Source organism: Thamnophis elegans, chromosome 2 (assembly GCF_009769535.1).
Source record: "Thamnophis elegans isolate rThaEle1 chromosome 2, rThaEle1.pri, whole genome shotgun sequence".
In the NCBI taxonomy this organism is placed as follows: domain Eukaryota; kingdom Metazoa; phylum Chordata; class Lepidosauria; order Squamata; family Colubridae; genus Thamnophis; species Thamnophis elegans.
In genome coordinates this window covers 25,334,488-25,360,922 of record NC_045542.1, presented here as the reverse complement: position 1 = coordinate 25,360,922, position 26,435 = coordinate 25,334,488, and the positions used below count along the sequence as shown (strand labels likewise).

Here is a 26,435-nt window from a genome sequence, read left to right as displayed (position 1 = left end):
TGCATACTGTATTAATAACTATAAATACTGTAAATTGATACATGCAGGTGCATATCTGTACAATATACAAAACATGGATTACTGAACATGATGTTTCAAGCAAGCCTAGAAAATGTCAGCTGATCAAAACAGTAACTTCTTTTTAAACAGAAGGACCAAGAGATGATTTAGACAATTCAGCATACATTAATTACTCTTATGTAACTGTCAACATTCATTTCCATGGGTCACCTAGGACCTTTTAGTAAGCATAGTAAAGAAGGATTACTATTGTAACAGCAAGATAGTAACCTGCAGTTTTCAACTGACAAATTATGATCCAAAATCTGAAAATATGAACATCTGAGTCAATGAAATGTGATCTTATGTTTTTTTTAATCATGCCATAAAGTTATTTTTCCTTTCCTACTTCCTTATTTGCTATCTTTTGTTCAAATCCATTGTGGTTTGTTTTTAAAATGTAATTGCTATTGCTTGCTTTTACATCTCAGTGTAAATAAAGAACTAGGAAATAAACAAGGGAGATTTAAAGATTCAGAATGCTGCTGTTACTGTCCCAAATACTTTTGTATACTTTTCCTGATAAATTCAAATATTAGCAAGAAATTTCACAAGGAACAAATTAAATGCGGAGACAGTACATTTATTGAAACATGGAATAGTAATAAAGTGAGCCAGGAATTAGAAAGTTTCTGAAACATTACACAAAACTAGGCCAAAGTTTGCATCAATAGCTGGGACACTATTGGTTCAGAAATCCAAAGGTGGTGGGGAAACAATTATTCCAAATTCAGAGAAAATACTTCTGCAAAAACAAGCAGATGAGTGTCTTATTTAAACATGATGCATCATCTGAAACCAGCAGCAATTAACTTTCACTCACATGACATTACAGAGGCCACAGTTAATAGTCACTACTGAACATACTGGATTGGGCCTCTATTGATGTATACTAGAGTCATCCATTTTGGGTAAAACCCTTTTTAGGTCACACAGTCCCTCATATTTCAATTTGGAATTTACTTCACAACAGTAGGAATACCCTGAAATGACTTGTGGAACAAGGGGACTATATTAAAAGACAAAATAAAGTTGAGATTGAAGACCACTCACTCCAAATACTTTGTCCAAATGCTGGCTTACAAACCAAGGCCAAATTCATAGAATTAAAATATTCTTATGTGATCTACAGAAACATAATATATGTCCATGTTTAAATGCTAGCCCCATTTTTAGCATACCAGTAGTAGTATGCTACAAGTTCAGAATGTTACATCAACATTCAAACCAATTCAGGGCACCTTCAAACTGGCTATTTTTGTATTGTATCTACATCTTTATATTCACAGGTCTTCATCCCACTTTTATTCAATTTTCTTCTCTCTTAGAGACAGAAATATTAGACCTTCTAGATACTGGCAAGCTGTACTTTCCAGAAGCCCATACTATCATGAAAAACTGTAAAGGATACTGGGAAATATAACTTAACATTTGGAAGGCCACAGGCTCGGTCTTTGCTCTGTTCACCAAATTTGCCTGATTCATTTGTGGTCATCCTTATATCTTTTTCCCCCCTTTTGGACAAAATGTGAAAATCTCATACTCCATAATATATTTAAGGTATAATATAAAGCATCCCGGAATCACGATTACTGCTCTAATGTCTCTAGGCTGTCGGCCTCTTCTAGTTCTTCCTCCTCTGCTGAAACACACATTTTCCCAAACTATACTAAATGCAGCATTTTTTTGAAGGCACTCTCAAGAGTTCATGCACTAGCATGCAGTGCTGCCCACCACTGAAATACAGTCCCATGAGATTTTTTAACAGTTAAGTCATGTTAGCCATTTGTCTTCCAGTGAGAAAAAGACTGAGACAAAGACTGAAATGGTAAACATAGTAACGGCACCCCTAAAGAAGCAGTGTGGTCAAGAAAGTGAACTTATAAAACCTCGTTCCTAAATTATCCTTGATCAGCAGGAAGGACTAAAAAGGTTAGCAACTAACACTTCTGATTTCACCATTCTTTGGAACTTGAGGTTTGCATCTGTCTCCATTTAATTACTGATGAAGAATCATAGATCTAAGTAAGGAGAAACTGGAAAAACTCTGCTTCACCACTTCCATTTTCTACTTTACTTATATTCAGTACATGTGTCTCTCACACCTTTCTCCCTATTCTTCCTTTCCAACCTTCGCTGCCTTGTTCAGGCGGAGGCAACTTCCACTGGGACAACACACATTAACAACTGCAAGTAGACAGAACTCGTGTGCCCTTCTCCGTTTCCCTTTCTCCTATAACTCCTTCCTTTATCCATATTAGAAAAATAAAATCAACACTAAACATATAACTTATTTTAAATTATTTTTAAAAGTCCTTTTTTTAAAAAAAGAAAAGGAGAAAAGACTGTCAATTTAAATAGTCCGCCATTTCCTATCGGGTTGATAACGTTCACGCCCACCCTCACCTCTGAAGTTGACAGCTGGTCTTATAGGAAAAAAATCACCATCCAGAAGAACTGAAAGGGGGTGGATGGGTGGGGGATGCACACGGAGAAAGAAGAGTGTATCTTTTCACAGTTTCAAGAACACTATGTTCTATCAATAATAAAAAAATGTTTTCTTTTAAAAAGGGGACAGGGCATTCACACAAGGCAGTGGAGATTACTATGAGCAATTATTTTTTTTATAGAACCTCAGTAGTTAAAACTATCACTTTGGGAGTGGTGGTAAAGGTGGGGGAGGTTCTGATGGGAGCGGGGGTGGTCGTGGCTTATCAACACTTGCAGCAGCCCTGGGGTTCAAGTATTCGCCATAATGATGCACAAAGTCATAATTGGATGACTGGGTGGGTTTCATTCCTTGTGCACTGAGCAGGGAGTGCAGCATGTTCACTGTATCCTGATAGTCAATGGATTGGTTCATGTTATGTCCATTGGCCCCAGCAGTGCTCTTGTCCAATTTTCCATGAGCCCCTCTGGCTTTGTTAGCCTGCACGAAAGGTAGACCAGCTGCTTCCAAGCTGTGGCCAGAATGCTGAGGGAATGAGAATGGCACAGTAGGCCCCTTGGAACTTTTACTGATTTTGGGCTGATGTTCATGGACTGTAACTGAGGTCTCCTCAGAAAGTGGTCTCTTACGGGAGGAACAATTTGGGACATAACCCTTGTGTGACACAATGCCAGTTGGGTTAACATGCTTGGATTCCCCTGGACGTTTGGTGTTGACAACAGGTTGTCCATGTAAATGTTTGTGAGAATGATGGTTATGATGGTGATGGTGGTTAGACGAATGGATCTTATGCTTTTCCTTGTGCTCCCCCCTGCTCTTGCCACTGTTTTCATCAGGCAGGCTGTGTCGTTCCGTGGGAGGTGGTACCTTAATGCGCACTTTTATGTCATCTTGTTTGGAAGACGCAATAGGCTTGTCTCCTGGGGCAGGCAACCGTACTTTAAGTGCAGATGAGGGTTTATCAGCTTTTTCAGGAGGAGGCCGTTCAGAACCATCAGAATTGTTGCCTAGAGGGATTTTCAGGACAATTGGAGAGTTCTCCTCCTGCTGCACATCCCGTTCACGTTGCTGTTGTTCAAGCAAGTTCTGGGCAGCATAAGCATATTGAGAACGCACATTTGCCTCCATGTTCTCTAGCTGGCGTTTCTGTGCAGCCAATTCCTCAGCATGTTTTGCACGATATTCCTTTAATGATACTTTTGCTAGTGGTGCACTCTTGATGTTTTGCTTAACAAAAGGGCCGCCACTACTGCTATCATGATGTAGATGATCAGGATTGATAGAAATGTCTTGTTTATGCTGATCCATCCAGCTGTCTGATAAAATATCTGCACTACCTCGTTCCCCTGGAGAGTCTTCTCCTGTAGCTGGAAGTGAAGTGGCTCCAGTGGTTGAAGACGTTGACATGCTCATCAGGCCTGCAATAGTCGTGTCTGATGCACTTCTAGAGATCATGCTGAGGATTGTCAGTTCTGAGAGGCCATCATCCTCACTTTGGTCATCCGTCTTCGATTTCCTGGCTGCTTGACAGGCCTAAAATGAAAGTATTCAAAACTAGTATACTAATCTCTTCTAGTCATACAATACCCCTAGAGAGAAAGGAATACTATTCAGGCATACACTACTGTATTTTGCTGAAGTATCATATAGAGTTCATTTTTAATGCACATTATTCACAAGACACACCATGGAGAAATGACAACTGTCATTTTAGAAAAAAGCCATTAACAAATAATTTTGTTAATAAATTTAATAAAAGCTATCATATCTACTTTATCAGATCAGAAGGTTGATGCTGTACTATCACGTTTATCCCCAAAGTCTTCCTTCTAAAGCCCTCTATTCCTCATTATTTTGAGTGAAGGTTCGGTGTGTCTTTTTTTATTCTCTGTACTTATAGAATGCATTCCTAACAGAGGCTTACCTGGCATTTATTTAAAGCATTTCAGTGCAAGAGATACTTTTATTCTTCAGAGATTATTTAAAAGTACTTTGTTTTCATTCTGTGAATGTTCTTATTTGACATGTTTTGCGTATTTGACTTTATTCTAAATTGAGCACTGCTTATATATTTCTAAAATAGGGATTCTCCAATCTGCCAGAGGCAACAGGAACACCTGAAATTTTGGAAAACAATTTGTATTGTGGTTTTCTACCATAACATAAATATTGTGGGCTGTGTGGCCTATCACAAAATATTGGAATCATCCCATAGTCTCTGTATTTTAGAGAAATAATTATCTAATAGCATTTCCTGGGTTTTCTTCCTCTTTCTGGCTATTTCCCTCTGTATGCTCCCCCCACCAACAGTTCTCTAAAATTGTATTGCTCCCCTGCTCCACGTTTAGAAGATGAATATTCTTTATTTTTTGGGTGGAGGATATCCACTGCACAGGCTTGGGTGGCAACTAGCCATCAAAGGCATTTTTTTCCTTATACTGACTCTGAACTCATGTGGAATCCAGATAACTTGTAGTGAAATATAATAGCTGATTTCTCAAAGCCAGAGCTCTACTTGAAATGATTCCAGATATGGAGGTGAATTGTTAAATTTGTAATGGAAATTGATGGGTGCCTCAAGATGTTTATGCCTGTATATCTGGGTTAAGCCCGGTTATAAAGCTATAAACATGAAAAAGGCAGAGGTGTCTTGGCTGTATCTTGGTATTCCAAGCAACAGTCTTCCCTCAACATTCTTATCAAAGAGAAGTACAAATGGGCAAAACATCTTACCCGCCAATTCCTGATTCGTTTCAGTCGATTAGGAGTTTTTTCAAGGATTTGAAGGAATTCATGAGTTAATTCTGTAACACAAACACAAGAATAAAGCTAGTAAGCATAATACTATAGCACAAATTCTACAGGAGCATATTTTAATGTCCATCCTCGTCAGCAAAAAACAGAGCAGTCCAAAGCGTAATAGTACAGGTTCAGTTTACAAAATTCATCCCACTTCTTTACTGTCATGCTGGAAATCTTGATCCAGAAGTCAGAAATAAAATATTAAGTTAATGGAGTGTACCTCTTATTGGGCATAGAATGTATTTGACCTTGCTCCAAACTTACCATCCAAGAGTTCCAGAGTTACAGTGGCATCAACGTACTCCCACCAGTGCTTCCCGTCCGTGGAGACTGGGATCTCCCAGTTGGACCACTTACAGGCCAAGTGGATGCAGACGCAGGCCACAACGGGAGGGGTGTACTGCAGGCTGAAGGTTGTTAGGTGAAGGCTGACATCACCAGCAGGGGGAGAGAAACAGAAAGCTGTAAGCTCCCAAGCTTGAACAGCAGCCGCACATACAACCGCCCGCTGGACAGACACTGCAGGAATTAGGCATCCCTCAGCTTAAAAAAATGTTATTATCCTGCAAGGTCAAGCTTGCCTTGCACAATAATTCTACTTCAGCCTTTTCCCACAAGGTTTTCCAAGAGCTTCTGTCAGCCTGGAGCTCCAGGACACCCACATCTTCATGAAAGGCAAAGGAATTAACTCCAAACAAAGTTACAAACTGGATTGTACAACAGCACTTTGACATAATCCTAGGAAAAAATCTGAACAATTTGCTCTTTGCAACAAATCTATCTTTTAGTAGTTAAACACCGCCAGCAGTAAATTTTGAATCAGACCACAAAGTACAGCTGATGTTAAAACCAACTCAAGCCATAAATCAACTAAAAGAGATGTTTGTGTATTTCCATTAATTCCTATTCTAACAAGATTCAAACAATTAAAGAAAGTTGTCCAACAACTTACAAGGAACTGGACCAGGAGTGGGTTCTGGCCTGCTTTACTGCCAGAACCCACCCCTGCTTTTCACTCGTGCACGCACTTTGCTCATGCGCATGCTGATGTGCATTGCGTGCACATGCACATTTCAATTAAAATTGTTTTGCACATGCGCAGAACTAAAAAACAAGATGGCGGCGACGGCGACCCGGTTTGGGGGTGTGGCAGGCTTGGGTCGCTGCCAGTTCCAGTGACCCAGGCCGCCATAGCACTACTGGTTCAGCCAAACCAGTAGGAACCCACCTCTGAACGGGATCCAGAAATATCATGAGGCAAAATATGCTGACAGGAGATGACAATGTTTACACTGCATTTATAATCCATAAAATCCTTCAGGAGATTAATAACTGCATGGCAAAAATATGCAAATGGCAAGTACTGGACAAAAAGAAGCCCCTTGAAAAATATGTAAATTACAGACCAGTATCTACTCGTACCACTTGATATGATGAAAAAAATGGATATAGAAAGGGCAACAGCTGCCATGCCATGCAATTTGCAAGCAGCCTGGGATGAAGTATATGAGCTCTAAAGTCTATTCATATTGATAGCCCAAAGCCTTCTTCCTAAAAAAACCAAACCAACTTTCTAGCACTGCTAGCTAGTAATCAGATTGAACATCTCACATACTATGCATCCACCAGCTCTACACTTTTTTACAATGGACTTCTTTGGCCTCTTGCATTTCATGAGACACTACACGTTAACAGTTTTCTCTTAACTATTTTTTAAAATAATGAGATCCTTAGTTTCTTTTAATCCTCTGTGTAGTATAATTAAAAATACTTCAAGTTTGTTCACTTCTTAGCCAGAACTAGTGTTTAAGCACTTCTTTACAAATATGCATAAAATACAGCTAGCATTGCTAAATTCAGCAGTAGCCGATGTAACATTTTTAGATATTGGGATATACTGTAAATATCCCAAACAGCGATAAAATACAAATACTCAAAAGGTTTAGAAATTATAAGAAAAAAAGGTAAAAATTCACTATTAAAAATTTCTGGATGGTTCTTTCAAGTAGCTTTAATTTACTTTCAATTTTAAGCCTCATCATCCTCTAATTTAGTGGTCCCCAACCTTTTGGGCACCAGGAACTGGTTCTGTGGAGATTTTTCTCCACAGACCGTAGGGGGTGTGGTTTCACATGCTGCCTGCATCCCACAGATGGGTCTTTGCTTGCTTGCAGGGCCTAAGTACAAATATGTACTTAGAGCTAGACCATGTGCGAAGACTAGAGCAACCCACCCAAGTTACAACAGACGAATGGTGGTTATTACCTGACTTCAAAAGTTCCAGACATGTTAATACCCTCATGGTCACGTGATGACAATCTGGATGCTTGACTACTTGTTCATATTTATGACCAATTGTCAAACACCCCATTACAATTTGCAACCTTTTCTGCTGGCTTCCCTAGAAAATCACTGGGGAAGCCAGCAGGAAAGGTCAAAGTCCCTCCACATTCACACCTCTTGTGTCTTCCCTGACCAATGCCTCTCATGCAGCTCATCACAACCTGGCCCATATGGCACTATTCACTCACTCCCTTACTCCTACCTTCCTCCATCTGGCAGCTACTTAGCTGTCTGATGCCCTAGAATTGCAACTTCCAGCTGGCTTCCCCATTGACTTTAGTTGTAGGAGGCCAGAAGGAATTTGCCTCACCTAACGACCATGGGATTCAGTTAACGATGGTAACCAGGAGTGTAATTTATTACTGCATCACTTAGCGATAGAAATTTCAATCCTAATTGCCGCCATAAGCCAAGAACTAAACTTTATTGATTATGTGGCATAGGAAATAGGCTACCATTTCTGAATCTGGAAAAAACAATAAGAATGTGCTTCTCTTTAAAAAAGAAATCAGAATCTGCAATAGCCTAATCAAGATCAAACCCATTTTGTATTTTATTTTTTTTAGCTTCACTGTCTTTATTTTCTAATTCTGAAGAGAATTAGAAAGAGAAATGAACATGAGATTTAACATTCCTCCACAGGATTGAATGATACAAAAATTCATGGCTGATGTAAATAAATAAACACCAATTTATGTGCTTGTACTTGATAAATTAATTCATGCATTTCCATAGCAAAGCATGCTTAAATTAAACCATGATAATATAGTGTGCAAACCAGGTAATTAATTCATTAATAATAACTTGTAGCTCAAAATCTTATTTACAAGAAATAAGGATTTCCTTTAGGCAGCCAGGACAGAATTTTTTGTTTTAAAGTCTGTATTTCTCACAATTATAGTCACAATAAAGAGATATATAGAGAGCCGAGGTGGCGCAGTGGTTAGAGTGCAGTACTGCAGGCCACTTCAGCTGACTGCTAACTGCAGTTCGGCGGTTCAAATCTCACCAGCTCAAGGTTGACTCAGCCTTCCATCTTTCCGAGGTGGGTAAAATGAGGACCCAGACTGTGGGGCCGATATGCTGACTTTGTAAAACGCTTAGAGTGGGCTGAAAGCCCCATGAAGTGGTATATGTCAAACTGCTATTGCTATTGCTATTTAGTCATAGATGGACTAGCAATATGTGTGCTCATTTATAAAGATATTTTGTATATTCCTGTTCTGAAATTCAAGCTAAAAGAAACAGATTTTAAAGAAATCTACTGTTCAGATGTCAAGGAATGCACTCTAAATATGGCATCCTTTTTCAATTATTTTTTTGCAATAATTTACAAAAAACATTTCCAAATAAAACAAATAAATCTGAATTCTCAACATCTACCTGTTGGTAGCCATGAAGTAGGAAGTTTGTGCTAGATCCTTGCTGGCTGAAAGAGAAAAGTCACAAGTTAAATTTGCTAACACTTAAGGTGTAGCACATTATGGATTTCTTCTAATTCTATACGCCAACACTGGGGAACTTTTGTGGGAACTCTGGGCTTATTGGCTAGGGGAATGATTACAGTGGCCAAAATTCTGTCATGTGAGGACAAGAAAAAGATTTCCAGCTTTTTTTCTGGCCTTGGGTTAGGAGTCATATTGGACTTCTCAAAATATCATTTGGGCATAGAAATGTTACTATTTTTTTAAAAAGACAGAAAATATATTGTTTGCAATTCTAGTCAAAGGAAGCTGTGAACACTATATACTGTATAGTCTTTAAGATGCATATTATTATTACAGTTGTCGAAAGCACTCAAAAGGATGTTTCTAAAGAAGAGCAAAGGCTGTTGTAAAGTATTAAAATTGCTACTTAGATTGTCTCTTTATAAATGTGCAAGCATAGACAACCCTCCCATCGAATTACCAGTATGCATACCCATACATGGAAAGACAACTGCAATGCATTCCATATAGAATGCACAGCTTGAGTATATACATTTCTGCTATAAAAGCTGACACTGTTATTTTCATTTTAAAGCCCTTTGATCCTCTAGACATGCAAAAGGCATATATTTAGTACAATAACCATCCCCTCTTTTTCCTTTTTAACATGACATTCTTTACCAAGGAAATTTATTCTTGGAATAATTGCTGAGCTAGTAAACAACCATTTTTGCATATATGTTGTCAGCAATAATCAGTCATGCTTGGAACGTACCTCGAACTAGCTGTGTGCACTTTACCACATGAGTATGAGGATGATCTATGGTGATTTCAAATCCTAGAAGAAAAAAGAAAATGTTTAGAACGTGGATATAACTTGCTTGTAATTCTACCTACCATGCATGTCTCTGATCCTGGGAGACAAAGTAGATTGTTCCTCCAGTCAATTAATACCGCTCTGTGTTCAGATGCAAACAGGACATCTCCTGGGCTCAAATACATCAATTATCTAGCACAAGAATGCAACAGATATTGCAAATTTCTGAAATACTAAATTTCTCGGTAAAAATACTGACACACATTCAAGTATTCTAAAATTGATTATGAATTAGAGAATAAAATTCTAGCAACTACTAGTTTTTCTGCACACTTTAGTAAACCAAGCAAATGCTTTAGAATAGTTTTTAATCAATTTTAAGTTTGTTCTGAGAAGATTTTTATTTCATTAAAGGAAATTATATGAAAAAACTAATATTCTTTATTCCTGCAAATTAACAGGATACAAGTTTATAAATTATGTTCACACATCACAATTGTTAAGCATCTATGACAAATTAACTTTAACCTGTTTCATGCATTATAATGTTTCACAGCTAGGAGTAACATGCTTTCACATTGTATAGTCAAAGTCAAAATGTCTTGCTCAACAGTAATAGAAAAGCATTTTGCATATAACAGTAAACAGTAGGAATACATATATATCATTTTATAATGGCAAGCCTACCAACTATCAAAGTGCAAAAAATAGCATTTTAATTGCTAAAAACCTTTCAAATGAAGAATTACATTTAAGATGCAGTGAAAGCTTAACATTAATAATCTATAGTAATTTATCAGGATATTTATTTCCTATCCTGGATTATCGAACTGATATAGTAATACAGTTGAAACATTAGACTGTCAAGCTGCTAAGGCTTCAATCCAGAGTACAATGGAACCTAAAGGATATAAATCCTGTTAAAAAGAAAATCCTGTTTGCACATTCATAGTTGTACGAATATATTCACTCAAAACATAAACAAGTCATAAACTGGCCATTATGACAAGGACTGTCGCCTGGACTGATGGCTTCCCATATTGGTCAGCTGTGAAGAAGACTGGGGTTGGGTTAGACTCTCCATTCTGCGGAATATTCCTGGGTCTGAGATTCATGAAGCAGCCCGTCCGCTTGGAAAACTTACCCAGGGTCTGCAGTATTATGCTCTCTAGAATGACCAGGTCTTGGGCTTGTTGCAGGTAACCCTGGGGTTGAGAGGACAGGCAGGTTACTTGTGATGAGGCACTCTGTATTAAGCCTGCATATTTCTAACACTCTCTTGAGGAGGCAAAAACATCAAGGGGGAATCTTTATCATATTTATGCTGGAGAAAATGGGGATAAATTTCCCATTTCCGGGGGAAAGAGCACCGAATGCGCACAGAAGAAGAATTGCTGATTGCATACTGCTACTGTTGAAATTGTCCTGTAGCAGAAGCTCAAAATTGCCTTTTTGTTCAAATTTAGTTTTAAAATAAAGCTTCCCCCTTGTTGGCAAGGTTAGATGTGCTGGTCCTGTCAGGAAGGGCTGTGGTAAGAACTGAAACAATGTGCTTAATAATTTTTATTTGAACAGTAAAAACGACCGGATTTCACAAATCAACTTCTATATCACCATAAGAGTATGATCCTGGCAGGCAACATCTAGGATCAATGCAAGTTGTGCTACACACCAAGCTTTTATCAACACACTGGCCAGAACACATAGGACAGACAAGCAATTTGGCTTACAAAACCGAGAGCTTTCTGTACTATGCACCAAGAGCAGTAACTCTTTATCTATATTCAACTGTTAAATACTCTTATTCTGGAAATTATTCAGTTGTATTTCAAGGTGGCTGCAGCACTCTCAGTAAAATGAAGCATGGTGGATTTGCACTGCCAGGATGTGTTCTTTCTCTCTGATTTATTGTATACAGTACATTTTTCACAGAAGTTTAACTACTTACCTCACTCCGTGTATCAGGAGCAGCTTCCAAAGGGTGCAGGCAGGCATGAGTAACTTTGATGACATGCTCCAATTTTCGAGGTTGCTCCTCCACCTTGGCTGCCAGGAAAAGGGCAGCTGGTGCCACAGCCTTTATAGAGAAGAAATGTATTGAATATACCATCTCTCAAATAGCAAAATCACTCTACTCTGAAACGTGCAAAGGAAAATAAATATACATTAGAACCAAGGGGAAAAAACTATTTGCAAACAGTTGAAGCAGGAATGTTTCAACACTCTGAATTTTCAGTCTGCAAAGTTTTTTTTCTCCTTAGACGTTACAAAAACGCATTGTGAGCATAATTTTTTGTGAGCATGTTTATTATTGAATGATACAAAATAAAATCTTAGTAAAGAAAATAAATAAGATCTTACAAAATAAATCTTAGTAACTTAACATCTGCACAAATCCAGCTAAAAGTCTGAAGTCAGAATATGTAGGTTTATTACAAACTGCTTATGGGAAACCTTATAAACTGCTTATGGGAAACCATAAACCATTCTCAGTTGCAATGTTGAGAATTTAAGATGTTTCTCTCAAAGGTAAACTTTGTATGTCAGGCATCCAACTAACGTGTCAATGTTTTAGCAAGCATTTTATCAGTAATGCCTGAAAATTTGCCACATAGTTTGCCGATTGTTGTTATATTCTAAAGTAGCACTGCTTATAATTGTTATTTAAAGTATTTTTTAATGAAGAATCTCATTATTACTTGTAAGCATGTAGCAAGTAGATTGAAGCATACATTTGATGGAACCTATTTCTGAAGACTTAACTCCACATTTTTAACTATTAAAATTCTACTACTTTAATCTATTAGCCAAAAAGAAAATATATAATAAATCCATTCAGAACTCCAGCTGAGAAACACAAACTGATAACATACTTACATTTCGATGAAAGTGGGTAAAGGATTGAACCATGTAGAATCGATGCATATAAACAATTGCTGTATTAATAGTCAGTTGAGAACTAGTGGTTCATCATTAAGGAAGATGTTAAATTTAATAGTGCATTATTCTTCCAAAGATTATATGAAAGCTAAGTATTAAAAAAGTTGACTTCCTAAAACTAAGCCAAGAACAGAACTTATTTGAATAAAACTATACATGGATTTAAACAATTCGATTCTGACTTAAAACCTTACGTAAATATTTTAGTCAGTCTTAAATTTGAATTTGTTTTGTGTGTGTGTGTATGTGATATAGATAGGCACCTGGTATGCCCCAAATATGGGAGGGAGCAGATAAGGGAGGAGAGCTTGTGACTTAAACTACCTAACATGTAAAATAGCCCAAGTTCAAATCCCAGTAAGGGTATGGCTAGCTGATGAGAGCTAAATAGCTTGAAATAGATCTATACTAGTCTCCCTTCATTTATTTATCAGCAAAAAAAATTATATATATATATATATATATATATATATATATATATATATATATATATATATATATATATATATATATATGTTATATTTATGCTGATAAATAAATAAAGGGAGACTAGTATAGATCTATTTCAAGCTATTTAGCTCTCATCAGCTAGCCATACCCAAGTTTGGGAATCGAACCTGTGCTCTATTGCCTTCCAGGCAGGGAGTTAACCATTTGAGCTACAGAGAACGACTCCTTATCAGCCAGCCAGGGTGGGAGGTATATACTTAAAGTCACAACCCCTGGTATGCCCAAGTATGGGAGGAAGGTCACACTTCCACTCTCTGTCATTAGGCTCGTCACAAGAGACCATCCAGACAGAAACCCAATATTTTTTACTGTTGCCTTTTTTGTTACATTTGTTATATTTATGCTGATAAATAAGATGAGAGCTAAATAGCTTGAAATAGATCTATACTAGTCTCCCTTTATTTATTTATCAGCATAAATATAACAAATGTAACAAAAAAGGCAACAGTAAAAAATATTGGGTTTCTGTCTGGATGGACTCTTGTGACGAGCCTAATGACAGAGAGTGGAAGTGTGACCTTCCTCCCATACTTGGGCATACCAGGGGTTGTGACTTTAAGTATATATATATATATATATATATATATATATATATATATATATATATATATATATATATATATATATATATATATATATATATATATATATATATATACACACACACACACACACACACACACACACATACTTAAAGTCACAATATATATATAGCAAATATTTTCAGATTAAGCCTGCTAAATTGCATCTTTAAAAAAGATCCACTAAACTTTATTAGGGACTTCAATATTTATTCAGCCAAAATGTTAAATATCAATAGGGCTGGAAAAAATTGAGGCTCAAAATTAATGTTCAAATCAAACACAGGGTGATGGTAGTGGTTCACTTTTTCTCCCATCCACAAATATTATCAAATTTCAAAATTACGTATCATCCAAATATTGCAACACGCCAGAAGAATACCTCTCCTAGTAACGTGTTACCAACTGTCGTCCTGTGCTTTTGCAAATCAGTTTAGGACCCACTTCAGAGCCTACCCTTCAGCCTAAACCGTAACAGCGTCCCAACACAATGCACATGTGGGTTTAACATCTCCCAACCACCGAGCAAACCTAATCTGTTTAGCAGTTCCAAATCAAGCTCCTTCGAGGAGACGGCCTAAGGCGCCCCAGCCATATAAACACTTCCCCGCGTACAGAAGCGACGACCGCAATACCTGTCCCTCTTAACGCTACGAAACCCCACCCCAGCCTCCCGTTCCCCGTTCGCCTAAATCTAACAGGCACCCAAAGTCATTGACGCGAATCTCCGGCGGGCCCAGTCCTCTTTCCGTAACCCTGCCCAGCCCAATCCCATCTTGAGGCGCGGCCTAGTTGCCGAAGGGATACACGTTGAGGCGCTGGCCCATATCCTGAAGCAGGTTAGCTGCCTGCTGCCGGTACGATAACTCCTTGTCCGGGTCGAGTCCTAAGCGCCAGGAAGGACTCCGAGCGAGCTGCTCTCGGGTGAAATACCAGCGTCTACCACCTCCCGCAGCCGCCGCGCTAGACACCGCCATGATGGCCGTCGTCGCCGTCGACCACAGCGCATGCGCCGGAGAAGGCACGCACGCGCCGGCCAGCGTTCACGTGATCGCGTCTAAATCCGCCGCCGCGCGCGCACTTCCTCCCCAGCACGAAGCGGGGGGCGGAAGCTGCACAGCGAGCTTCCGGTTTTGGCTTTCCCGCTTCATTTGTAGGGGATCAGGCTTTTCTTGACTATTGTTTTGAGTCCTGGAAGTACGAAAGGGGGGGGGAGGGGAGTAAACAAGACTTCGTGGTTATAATATTCAGCTGGATTTTGTTCTGCTTCCAACTTCCCTATTCTCTACGCTTTGCTTAACATGCAGCCCCATAACATTTTCTGGATGAGAACTCACTGATTATTTTGCAACCTTTTGGCTCTTAAAAAAGGTTTTTAAAATTCAGTGGACATAAAGATCTTGATTTCCGATTAAATTTGGCAGCCGTTATTGCTGCGATAGAATTAGAAGATGGCTGCATGCAGCCGAGTCCTAGATTGGAGCTGGTTTTGGCAAAAATTGATTGGATTTTGGTAATCGGTAGCATTGCGCCAGAGACTCCTGAACAAGCTGATTGGATTCAGCTTTCAGGTTATTGGATATTTAATACAGTCAAATAAAGATCGCCTCAAGACAGACCATGAAACATTAGGAAACTAGCTGCTACTGTCTTTTTCCAGGATGCTTAGTCTTGCCTGCATGATTAGAATTTTCTGGTAATCTTTCTTCCGATTACTGACCAGGTCCAACCTTGCTTAACTTTCTGGGGTCAGCCAAGGTTGGCTAGGTGTTGCCAACTGACAAGCAAAACAAATGAGTTCAACCTTAAGTCAGTTGAAGAACATTTTTGTTCATCCTTTGATGTTGTATGCAAATCAGTGCAAGTTAATGACTCAACAATGGGGTTCCAAAATACATAATTTCTTCAGTTATAGCAAATTAATGTTGCCTTAAGACATCACCAACTGCTCTCTTAGGTAATGTACTAACTTCAGCAGTATATCACCATGGTAACAAAGCAAACATACTTCAGAAACCAGGAAATAGAATATTGCAGTTGGATACAGTTTAACCTACGTACTGAAACATAAAAGTCAGGTAATGGCTTTCTTCGGATTAACTTTTCTAGGTCCTCAGGATCCCTTTCGTGATAAAAAACTATCAATACCAAAATATGAAATGCCAGGTAAGGATATTATCTAAATAAAGTTAGAAAGTTTGCTTCTTTCTTTCTTGGGATTTATTAAGAGCTATTTTCTGCATGTATATCTAGGCATATTTCAAAAATTTAAAGTCATGTAACCATCATTTACAAAATTATTACATTCCGATCAGACGATGTGTCATTAATTCCCAGAACCATAACAAACCACAGTTGGTTGCTATGAGATATTCATCAACATAAACCTTACATTTGGAGCATAAGTACTGAGTATTTGATAATTTGAGAGACCGCCTGCTGCCAATTACCTCCCACAGACCCATTAGATCTCACAGGGTTGGCCTCCTCCGGGTGCCATCTACCAGTCAATGCCATCTGGCTATTACCCGGGGGAGGTCCTTCTCTGTGGCAGCTCCGGCCCTCTGGAATGAACTCCCCGCAGGGATTCGGACCCTCACCTCTCTCCAGGCCTTCCGAAAAGCCGTCAAAACCTGGCTTTGCCGGCAGGCCTGGGGGTGATGAGTTCCTTCCCCTCTCGACATGTATGGTTGTGCGACTGTTGCCTATTTTTATTATTTGTATTTCATTTTTATGTTCCCCTTTTTCCCCTTTTGAATTGTTCGCCGCCCTGAGTCCTCCCGGAGAAGAGCAGCATACAAATAATAAAATTCTATTCTATAATTTGCATGTCCATTACATGTTTTAAAAGGCGGGCTTTCAATAGAAAATATCAATCCAATTATATTGGTAAAATTATTGTTCCTAGACCCCCGAGGAATAACAATTTTGAAATTCTAATATTTAATAAATGTACAAAGATATGCACAGTTATACATACACTGGTGCACTGAAATACTGAAAGTGAATGAATTTCATTCTTCAACACAGATTTCAGATTTCCATTGTGAATATGTTGCTATCCCTACTACAGCTTCCTTCCACATTTGGACTGGTGGAAGGAAATCAAGAAAATATATACATTCTCTCAGAAAAAGTTGTGAAATTTTAGATTACGAGACTGACAGACAAGAAATGGAATTGTATACTGCAACACTGTTGAAGTATTATGAATAGTAAAAAAAATTATGCAACTTGCTCTGAATTTTGTCTAGGAATTGCTTTCTTCTGGAGTGACACTTTTTTCTGTCCATCTCCAGTGGGAACAATCCCTCCCAAATTGGAACTTTTCTACCCAAAGCTCCCACCCATTGGACAATTTGGATATGATGACGGCACTGGATACCAGGGCAGCCATGAGAAATATCACGAGGCTATCAGACAGAAGCGGCTCAAGAAATGTAGGTGAAGAAGCACCAAGAGTCAGGTTTAAATCAAAGTGTCAGTAAATGCTGAAATACTCACAGTAGGAACAGAAGAACCTATGATTCACTGGACGTCTAATCACATCATTTGTGATCATGCAGCATATTGACCATGGGTAAAAGAACCCCATAATACCTGGAAGGCTGCTGGGTCCCTGTTCCCCCAAGGGAATACATTGTACAATTTATATTATAGTTAAGAGCAGCAGCATGAATAGTGAGCAGAGTTCAAGAGCATGCTAGGAGACAATGTGGACTGAACCAGAAGAAAACCTGGTGCTCCCTGGGTTTCCTGCAGTAGATGATAAGAGCAAGTCCCAACAGCTCCCGTCTTGTAGCTTGGTCTTTCTATATTTACTGCCAGCTATTTGGGTAGTATGGAAAAGAAGCAAAAACCTTCACATTGATGTTAGTTTCCAATCAATTGATGATCAAATAATTAATTTAGCAATCAGCTGCAATGGCCTTTAAGTCTCCTTTGACCTGAGCTCAATTCCTGGTGACTTCATGACGTATTCATGAAGTTCTGACAGAGGGATGAAAATAGTTTACCATTGTCTTCCTCCTATTTTCTGATAGTTTCCTATCCAAATACTAATCAGGCCTGACTATTTTTAGATTCCAAACCAGAAAAGGTCAACCAGGTGCTCCCATCTTTTCAAGCTACCCATAGATACTAGGTTGAATATGAATTCTTAGCCAACAGTTTGAAATAGATGAAACCACCACATTAAGTACTAGGAAAGTATTAATGACTCCAGGCTAGCTTTAGAAAGTCTGACAAAATACAGGAAAGAATAGCCATTGCGCTTCCAGGGAATAAAGTAATTAAATAAGAAACAGCAGGAGGGAGAGGCTTGGTCAAAGACAGTTTTGTTTAAAGATCCTACCTTGCCTTGCCTACAGTGTTTAGGCCTTTTCCAAACAATCAGAAGGCTTAATCTCTTTTCTAGACCCCAATCAAGAATACAGGGTATCACTAACTTGTGGACAAGATATTGGTTGGTTGCAGCCCAAGAATCCATCAATCAAGCTAGAAGATACATTACCTTGGATAAAGGTGGCAAGGCATCCACTGCTGCGGAGTCCCATGACCAAGTAAGTATCCAGTGAGCAGCAAAGAATTAGTTCTTCTATCTAGTCCAGGGGTGTCAAATTCACGGGCCGGATACGTCATGCACTGGCCATGCCTACCTCCGGTGTAGTGAGGGGGGGGAGAACGGGAAGTCACGACACATCACATGATGCCATGAGTTTGACGCCCCTGATCTCGTCTAAAATGGATGATCTAACTTCCTTCATTTGAATCTGTATCAGTATGTGACGATTGCTCTCAGGTGTAGAAACTTCACATTTTTAAGAGAAATCTAGTTATGAGTCAGGGCCATGGTGCTGGTAAGCTTAAGTTCATAAGCTTACAAATTTCATCAGTGAGTAGACCTGGCAGAGCGGAATGGGAGCAGGGGAGGAAGATAGACAGGGGCGATGCTGCAGCATCCTTGTAGTTAGTTGTAAGGATGAATGCCTTACAGGGGTGCTGTAGCATCTGTAACTTTAAAAAGGAGTCCTATATAGGTTCTTGAGGAAGGGTGGTGTGGTCTGACATAACTTCAAATGGTCACTAAGCAAGGACTACCTGCACATAGTTACAAAACAAACTTAAATTGTGGGCTAAAATAATTACACCAAAACATGGATTTTAGATGTGCAATTACCCTAATCTTTCATAAGAAACTGAGAAGATCCATAGTATTATTGGATGGGAACTCTGTCCCAAAATTAAGGGCTTCCTGTGTTTTGCAGAAAAGTTGAGACAATAACATTGCATTCATTCTTTTAAAAGGAAACTAGATTTCTAGCACAGCTAGAACTCTCACAAAACCAACATTGTTTATGTATGTACTTAAAACTAGTTTAAAATTTACATGAGTATTTGTACTTCGATAAACAAAGAGCAATACTGATTAAAATGTACTATATTTTGCTATTGTTTAAAGCTAATATTGGATGAGATAACACCTCAGCTCCTGCTATCTTAAACCTACATTCTCACAACCTGCTTAATCTGATTACTTAACTAGCCCATTTTCCAGGTTTAGATAAGACACTTAACCATAAACTAATCAAAAGTGGGATAAGATGGCTCAGTGACTAAGACCCTGAGCTTGTCGATCAGAAAGGTTGGCAGTTCAATGGTTTGAATCCCTAGCGCTGCATAACGGAGTGAGCTCCCATTTCTTGTCTCTGCTTCTGCCAACCTAGCAGTTTGAAAGTACGTCAAAATGCCAGTAGAAAAATAGGAACCACCTTTGATGGGAAGGTGGTAACGCCTTTGGTGTTTAGTCATGCCGGCCACATGACCACAGAGACGTCTTTGGACAGCACTGGCTGTTTGCCTTTGAAAGGGAGATGAGCACCGCCCCCTAGGAACAACTAGCACATATGTGCGAGTGAAACCTTTACCTTATCTTAATCAAAAAGTCCGTGTTTGCATATGGCAAGTGGCCAAAACAACAACAACAACCCCATCAACCCTAGTAAAGGCTAAAATTGACCACATTTAGCTTAATATACGGTATCGTACAATCAGTTCATTAGATGTAACATTCTAACGCGTGTTGTATGACCACAGCCTAAGAGGAAAAATGCATACAGGACAACATTTTTCCTGGATTGGAGCCAGGGGCTGTATATGTTTGAATTCGAAGGACGAGTAGATTGGGGATGGGGAGAGAGAAGCATGTCATAGCAACTATTCTGAACCCCTATAAATATGCCCGATTCTTCTCACAACCAAGGAATTCAAACTTAATCCTTCTCTGAGCAGCCCAAATCAGCAACAACTCTTGTTTTGTTAAACCGGACCGTCAAAAAGCGGTCGCTGAGTGCACCTGCGCGGGAGGACCGCCGGGGGGCATAAGGCGTACCCTTATAGCTTGCCAATCTGGTTTCCCATCGGGATATTCGTGTGTGTGTATGTAGGCATACACGTGCACTTATCATCATGCTACGGCGAGATGGAGGCTCTATGCCAAATTGGGGGGGTGCGGACATTGTTTCTGAGACCCATGACTCCCATCTCATCGGCTGTCCATGCAGGAATCTTAAGGGAGTAGATCTCTTATTCCGGAGAGGAAGCGGAATGCGGTCCGGTATGTCTTACCGTAGCAAATGAAGGAGCAGCTGCTGGCACCGGGCTTTAAAAGCACCTCCCGCCCCGATCGGCTCAGCGAGTCGAATGAGTGAGCCGAGTCAGGGCAGCGGCGGGGTACTGGAGGGTTAAGGGATCACATGACACCCGGGAGCCCTTAAAGAGGTACCGCGCCTGCGGGGAAGCTCTTCGTCCTTCGCTGGACTCAGGACGGCGAGGACGGCATCTCGGAGTATAAGACGTGGGTCACTCAGGAGCAAACTCTGTGAAATCAACTTCTCCCCTTTGGATGGGATTGACTTGCGGCGGTCATTAAGCAGACTAAGCACGTACTTAGGGCACCAGGCCCAAAGGGGGCACCACAAAGTTGAGAAAGAAAGAAAAAAACCAGCGAAGATTTGCACAGTATGCACAAAGGAGCATCAACATTTGTCAGTGCTTAGGGCACCAGTGAGCCTTAATCTGCCACTGTGCGGGGTAGAATCTTCCTTTTGATTAGCCCAAAAATTACTTTCATTGCTCGGTGCTTAGATAAAGCAACAAATTCTCTCTGCACTGTTATATGTCGTTCTCTTAAACAAAGGTAGTGCCCTTTAATAGTTCTAAAGACTAAGAACAGGAAAGAGAATTAACAATTCCATTTATTTTATTTTTTGTCTGTAGGTTTGTAGACTACATGGCAATCACTGATCCTCTCTTTAGCCTGTTCTGAGTGCAGGTTCCTGAAGCCTAAGAAGCAAGCAGGAGAGCCCCTTCACCGGGAGAATATGTGGAATTAATGAGTTCGTTCTCTCTCCTGTAAGAGGCCGAGACCTTTTTGTGGTGTTTCAATAAATCCAGAGCAGAACAAAATTCAGCCTCAATCTAGAAGGAGGGCTGTTTTTCATGCATTAGAAAAGCATTTTTATTTATACAGTAGCATGTTACTCATTACATCAGTGTTCCTTATTTACTTATTATTTACCAAATGTACGCCCCCATTGCAGTCTGATAATTCTCAGTGGTTTATAGTGCATTCAGGGAAATAACAAATATCCATGGCAGGGTTAAAACATCTTAACAAAAAAACAAAATGGTATAGGAAAATAACAATTGCACTTAGAGTTATATACTGCTTTACAGTCCTCTCTAAGCGGTTTACAGAGTCAGCCTATTGCCCCCAACAATCTGGGTCCTCATTTTACCCACCTCGGAAGGATGGAAGGCTGAGTTAACCTTGAGCCTGGTGAGATTCGAACTGCCAAACTGCAGGCAGACAGCAGTCAGCAGAAGTAGTCTGCAGTACTGCACTCTAACCACTGCGCCACCACAGCTCTTTGATGGCAAAATGCCATCTTCAACCCCAGTAAGCCGCAGTGGCACAGTGGTTACAGGACAGTACTGCAGGCTACTTCTGCTGACTGCTGCCTGCCTCCAATTTGGCAGTTCAAATCCCACCAGGCTCAAGGTTGACTCAGCCTTCCATCCTTCCGAGGTGGGTAAAATGAGGACCCAGATTGTTGGGGGCAATAGGCTGACTTTGTAAACTGCTTAGAGAGGGTTGTAAAGCGGTATATAAGTCTGAGTCTTGCTATCAAATGGCTTAAAAGTAGGAATGTGAATGTAAAGTTTAAAGTTTCAAAAAAGAGCACACCATTCTCTGCTTATTTCGGGTTTATTCTGTTGAGCTAACCTGCTGACAGCCAGATACTTGCTTCCCCATGACTACTAAGTAACAACAAAAGTAAACCTGGAGGTAAAATCAGCTTACAAGGAAACCTTCTTTAGATAGTCCAATTGCAGGCTGGCTTTGTGCCCTTGCCCTCTAATGGCTGTGTTTTCACATTGTTCTGCTTGTTAATGGTTAAAAGTCCTAAACTTCAAGCTCAGAATCCCCAACCTGCACCATTGACTAAAAAAGAAGGTAAAGTCTTACCTGGCAGAATAGAGGTAGTAGGTATATCCTTTATTCATTGTTTTTTAATGAGCAGTTAACCATGCTCAAAATTAGCCAATAATATCACCCAATCCCAATAACTAATTTGAATCAAGCTCAGTTCCTGATGACTTCATTGACTCATCCATGTAATTGTCTTGGCAACAATATAGACATTATTTGCCCGACCTTCTTTTTAATTATTTTCCCAATCAAACCAACAGCCTTATCTTGGTAATCTCCCTTTCAAGGTCTACAGAGTTAACCTCACAAGTAATTTTTTCCAAGATCATCTAAGGCTGAATAGATCAGGGATTTTCAAATAGTGTTCTATAAAAACCTGATAGGATTTCGATAATAAATTAATGGGAGTGAATGGGAATTCACTTGAATACAATCAAGTTTCTATCACTACAAGTTTGCTTCTTGATTAGTGGTTCCAGGATTTATATTTTAATTAACAGTCTTCAATGCAGCAATATGTATTCACTCATCTCAGCTTCAACATTGTGTAGGCTGAAGATAGGATATTGTAGAATTTCTCTTTTTTATTTACTGTATTTTTCTGTTATTTGCCTATCGGAGTATAGGCTGTACAGTCACTAACTCATACATTAGGATTAGTGAAGAGGACATGAAGAAAAGATACTCACCAAGCAGGAGGTAGAATTTGGATATGTAGAGCCAGAGGTTGTCTGTGGGAGTTGAGGCCTCCAACCTCTCACCCTATGGATTCAGCCAAGCTGCTAGCTAATCAGGGGTTGGATTCTACTGGTTCGGCCCACCGGTAGCTCTGAAGATCAGCTGAGAGTGAAACCATTTGCTCCAACCTTCAGGTGTGCCCGATTTCCTTGTTTTTTAGCCCAGCTGATAAGTGCAGCAGAGTGGATTGCTGCGCCTCAGCTATTTTCCTGTGAAGTTTGCATGCGCGTGCACAGCGCGCGTCAGGCATGTCAGACGAAGCACACGCTCAGCGAACCAGTTGTTAAACCGGTAGGATCCCACCCGTGGCTAGCTTATTACATAAATATTAAATATAGATATTACATTGGTCCTATACTCGGGAGTTCTTTCAATGGTCCCAAGAGTGGAATAGAGACATCCCTTCACAACTCAATATTATCATAATCTAAATAGAGGCTGTGGTGTTTTTTTTTTTACTGATATCTTTATTATAAACAACTTTAATTGGGTTTAATGGACACTATTGGCTGTGGCTATAATGACAGCTAGATTTAATGGATTGTATTTAGGAGCAGACGTTAACTAAAAAAGCAAATTATCATAAACTATGTATTTGATTTCCCACCTCCACTCACTGTTAAATAACTGCCTTAAAGCATATTAATTGTATAACATGATATGAATTAATATGACTAGCTTTGATAAGAGATGTTCATTGTTTTTTTGGCTATTCATTTTATTTTTTGAATTGTTTGCCTCTTTAAATATAGCTTTAAAAGATAAACCATTTCACATATACTCCTTTAAGTGATTTAAATATGTGGCCTTAAAAAAATGCACTCACTATTTTTAAAAAAATGGAGGTATTTTCATTGTGGAAAGCTACCCCCCTCCTTCAAGAATGAAATATTTTGAGAAATGTTTTAAAAAGGCAGGATAAAATATTTCTCCTAAAAAAGAAATAAAAATTTGAGACAAAAATTCAGACCCTCAGCTCCCTGCCCCCAAGCAGATACTAAGCTGAGACCAGCTTTTAGAAAAGCAGATTGGTAATCAATTACTCCTTGCAACAAGGTCTGAACAAAGGTAGGGTTAGCCCTCAACCACAATAGGAATTGGCCAACAAGCCCCTTCATTGCATCAGCCAAACTCCAACCAAGCTGAGCTCAGACAAACTCCTAGGATTTGTACATGGCCCCATGGGAGTCTGACAACAGCCAATAAAATACATATTCTTGCACAGGAACAGGAAGCTCAAGTGCAAAGCCCAAGAGAGGGTATAAAAACCCCTTACTTCCAACTCCATGTGGTCAGCTGTCCAGGGCCTCAAATCCATGTATTTCTGCTTCATCATTAAACCATCTTTCCAATTGACCTCCATGTTTCCAGTGTCTTTCTCCCAGCTTGGAACTGAATTAGATGAATATTTCCCCCAACATCATTTTAAAATATTAATCTTCACAAGCTGGTGTCCTCTCCAAAGATGAGTCTATAATATATAGAATCCTCAGTCTTCACAGCCACCAAATGGATTGACCAGGTTGCTGTCAACATGCTGATCATATTTGATAGGAAAAACTCTCAAAACCGGGGATGGAGGTGCAGACAGGAGTTACTCCATCTATCCTCCATCGATCTCATTAAAATATCCTTTCTTCCTAAGGAAAGAATATGTGTACATATCCTCTAAATATCAAGAGGGATGTGATGCTAGTTTGCCTCCTTATGGTGCACCCTGAATAGTACAGTAGTGTGAACCAAACTACTAGTAACAAGTGGCAGCCAGACTACATTGAAGAATTGGCAGTTAATGACAGTTGGTAACCAGACATCTTTGTGGAACTCCTGACTCTCTAGGGATAAACAACTATAAGTCCATGTATTTGCCATATGCTAAATGAAATAAATATCAGGTTTTCTTAAATTGTTTTAAATTGTTTATGACTAATTACCTAGTAACATTGTCCATAAGGGCTATACATTTAAGGCTGAGAGAGGGTCTGCTTACAATCCCATTGCCATGTGAGATGAAGCAACATTGTTCAGGAGGCAGAGCTCGAGTCTGGCCTTTGCATGAGGGAAGCTAGGAATATTGGCTCCACCAAGACTAAGTAGGCAATCTGCCCAAAATGGCCTCTTTTAACTGGGCTTTGAAAATTTGAAAGCCTATGAGCAATGACGGGTTGCCATCCTCTTCATTTGAAACGGTTGTTTTGCACACTTGAACTGAGATTGCATTTCAGTTTTTGGAACCACCCAATCACATGATCGCAGTGGCATATTAAAATATTAAGAAGCTTGTTAAACTTTACCCAATCTGCTATGTCCTTCAGCTATTAACATCCAGGGAACTGCAGCCAAGCATCTTCAGAGCATTTTTAGTCCTTGACTTATGACAATTGAGCCAATTGCTATAGCATATCACAGAAGTGAGTACACCCCCTCACATTTTGTGAATATTTAAGTATATCTTGCTTGCAGTTTAGACATTAATGGCTGTGTGTTGCATTATTTTGAGGGGACAGCACATTTACAGTTATACAAGCTGTACACCACTCACTACTCTGCATTGTGGCCAAGAGTCATTTCTTCAGTGTTGTCACATGAAAAGATATAAATATTTACTAAATATGAGGGGATGTACTTACTTCTGTGATATACTTGTGAGTTTTACCTCCTTTTCTGATCTTGAATTACTGCAGTGGTTAATAGTAACACGGTTAAGGATACTGCAACTCTCATAAAATATGAGCCAGTTGCCAAACATCTGAATTTTGATCCAGTGACCATGGGGATGCTGCACCAGTTGTGTGAAAAATGGTGATTACTTTTTTCAGTGATGTAACTTCAGTCACTAAACAGATGGTTGTAAAATGACATATTGACACAAATCAATCTAACCTTTGCTCTTTGCTTCTGTTGAAGAAGTTGCTTGTACTATTTGCTATGGGTAGGAATCATATGTTAGGAATTCATTCTGTAAAAGGATTGTATCCTTTTCTACCTGGTTTCTCGCTTCTGTAATTTGCATCAGAGCTAGGCACATCCTTGGAGAGAATTTCCAGGAACATCCTGCTCCATAAATAAGGGGGGGGGCTGCCTAGGAGCATGAACACACAAGGACAAGGGGTACGCTATAAGATAACAAAGAATGGACAGAGCATGGGCAAAGAATGCTCCGGGGGGAGGAGGGCATAGGCAAAACATTGCCCAAATTGAATAACGAACTTTTGTCTCTGATTGGCTAAACAAGTGTATAAGACAAACTTTACCTAGATGTGGCTATTCTTAC

General features: G+C 39.5%; 2 protein-coding genes across 4 annotated transcripts; one reads left to right on the top strand and one right to left on the bottom strand.

Moving 5' to 3' along the window:
- Window positions 1–439: 439 nt before the first annotated feature.
- On the bottom strand, window positions 440–14,927 carry CCNT1 (cyclin T1). Its single transcript, XM_032210073.1, has 9 exons — window positions 14,737–14,927; window positions 12,776–12,857; window positions 11,847–11,975; window positions 11,043–11,103; window positions 9,857–9,919; window positions 9,038–9,083; window positions 5,576–5,739; window positions 5,243–5,313; window positions 440–4,042 (listed from the first exon to the last, which is right to left on the bottom strand). The coding sequence occupies exons 1-9, from the start codon at window positions 14,904–14,906 to the stop codon at window positions 2,711–2,713; spliced, it is 2,118 nt and encodes a 705-aa protein (XP_032065964.1). The 5' UTR covers window positions 14,907–14,927; the 3' UTR covers window positions 440–2,710.
- Window positions 14,890–21,641, top strand: TEX49 (testis expressed 49). Of its 3 annotated transcripts, XM_032210075.1 has the most exons (5): window positions 14,890–15,082; window positions 16,039–16,095; window positions 17,229–17,369; window positions 18,347–18,491; window positions 21,208–21,641. In XM_032210075.1, the coding sequence occupies exons 1-5, from the start codon at window positions 14,905–14,907 to the stop codon at window positions 21,254–21,256; spliced, it is 570 nt and encodes a 189-aa protein (XP_032065966.1). In that variant the 5' UTR covers window positions 14,890–14,904; the 3' UTR covers window positions 21,257–21,641. The 3 variants fall into 3 exon arrangements, with proteins under 3 accessions (XP_032065966.1, XP_032065968.1, XP_032065967.1); XM_032210077.1 differs by lacking the exon at window positions 14,890–15,082 and having other exon boundaries at window positions 15,135–16,095; XM_032210076.1 differs by lacking the exons at window positions 14,890–15,082; window positions 16,039–16,095 and having other exon boundaries at window positions 16,705–17,369.
- The last annotated feature ends 4,794 nt before the right edge of the window (window positions 21,642–26,435 follow it).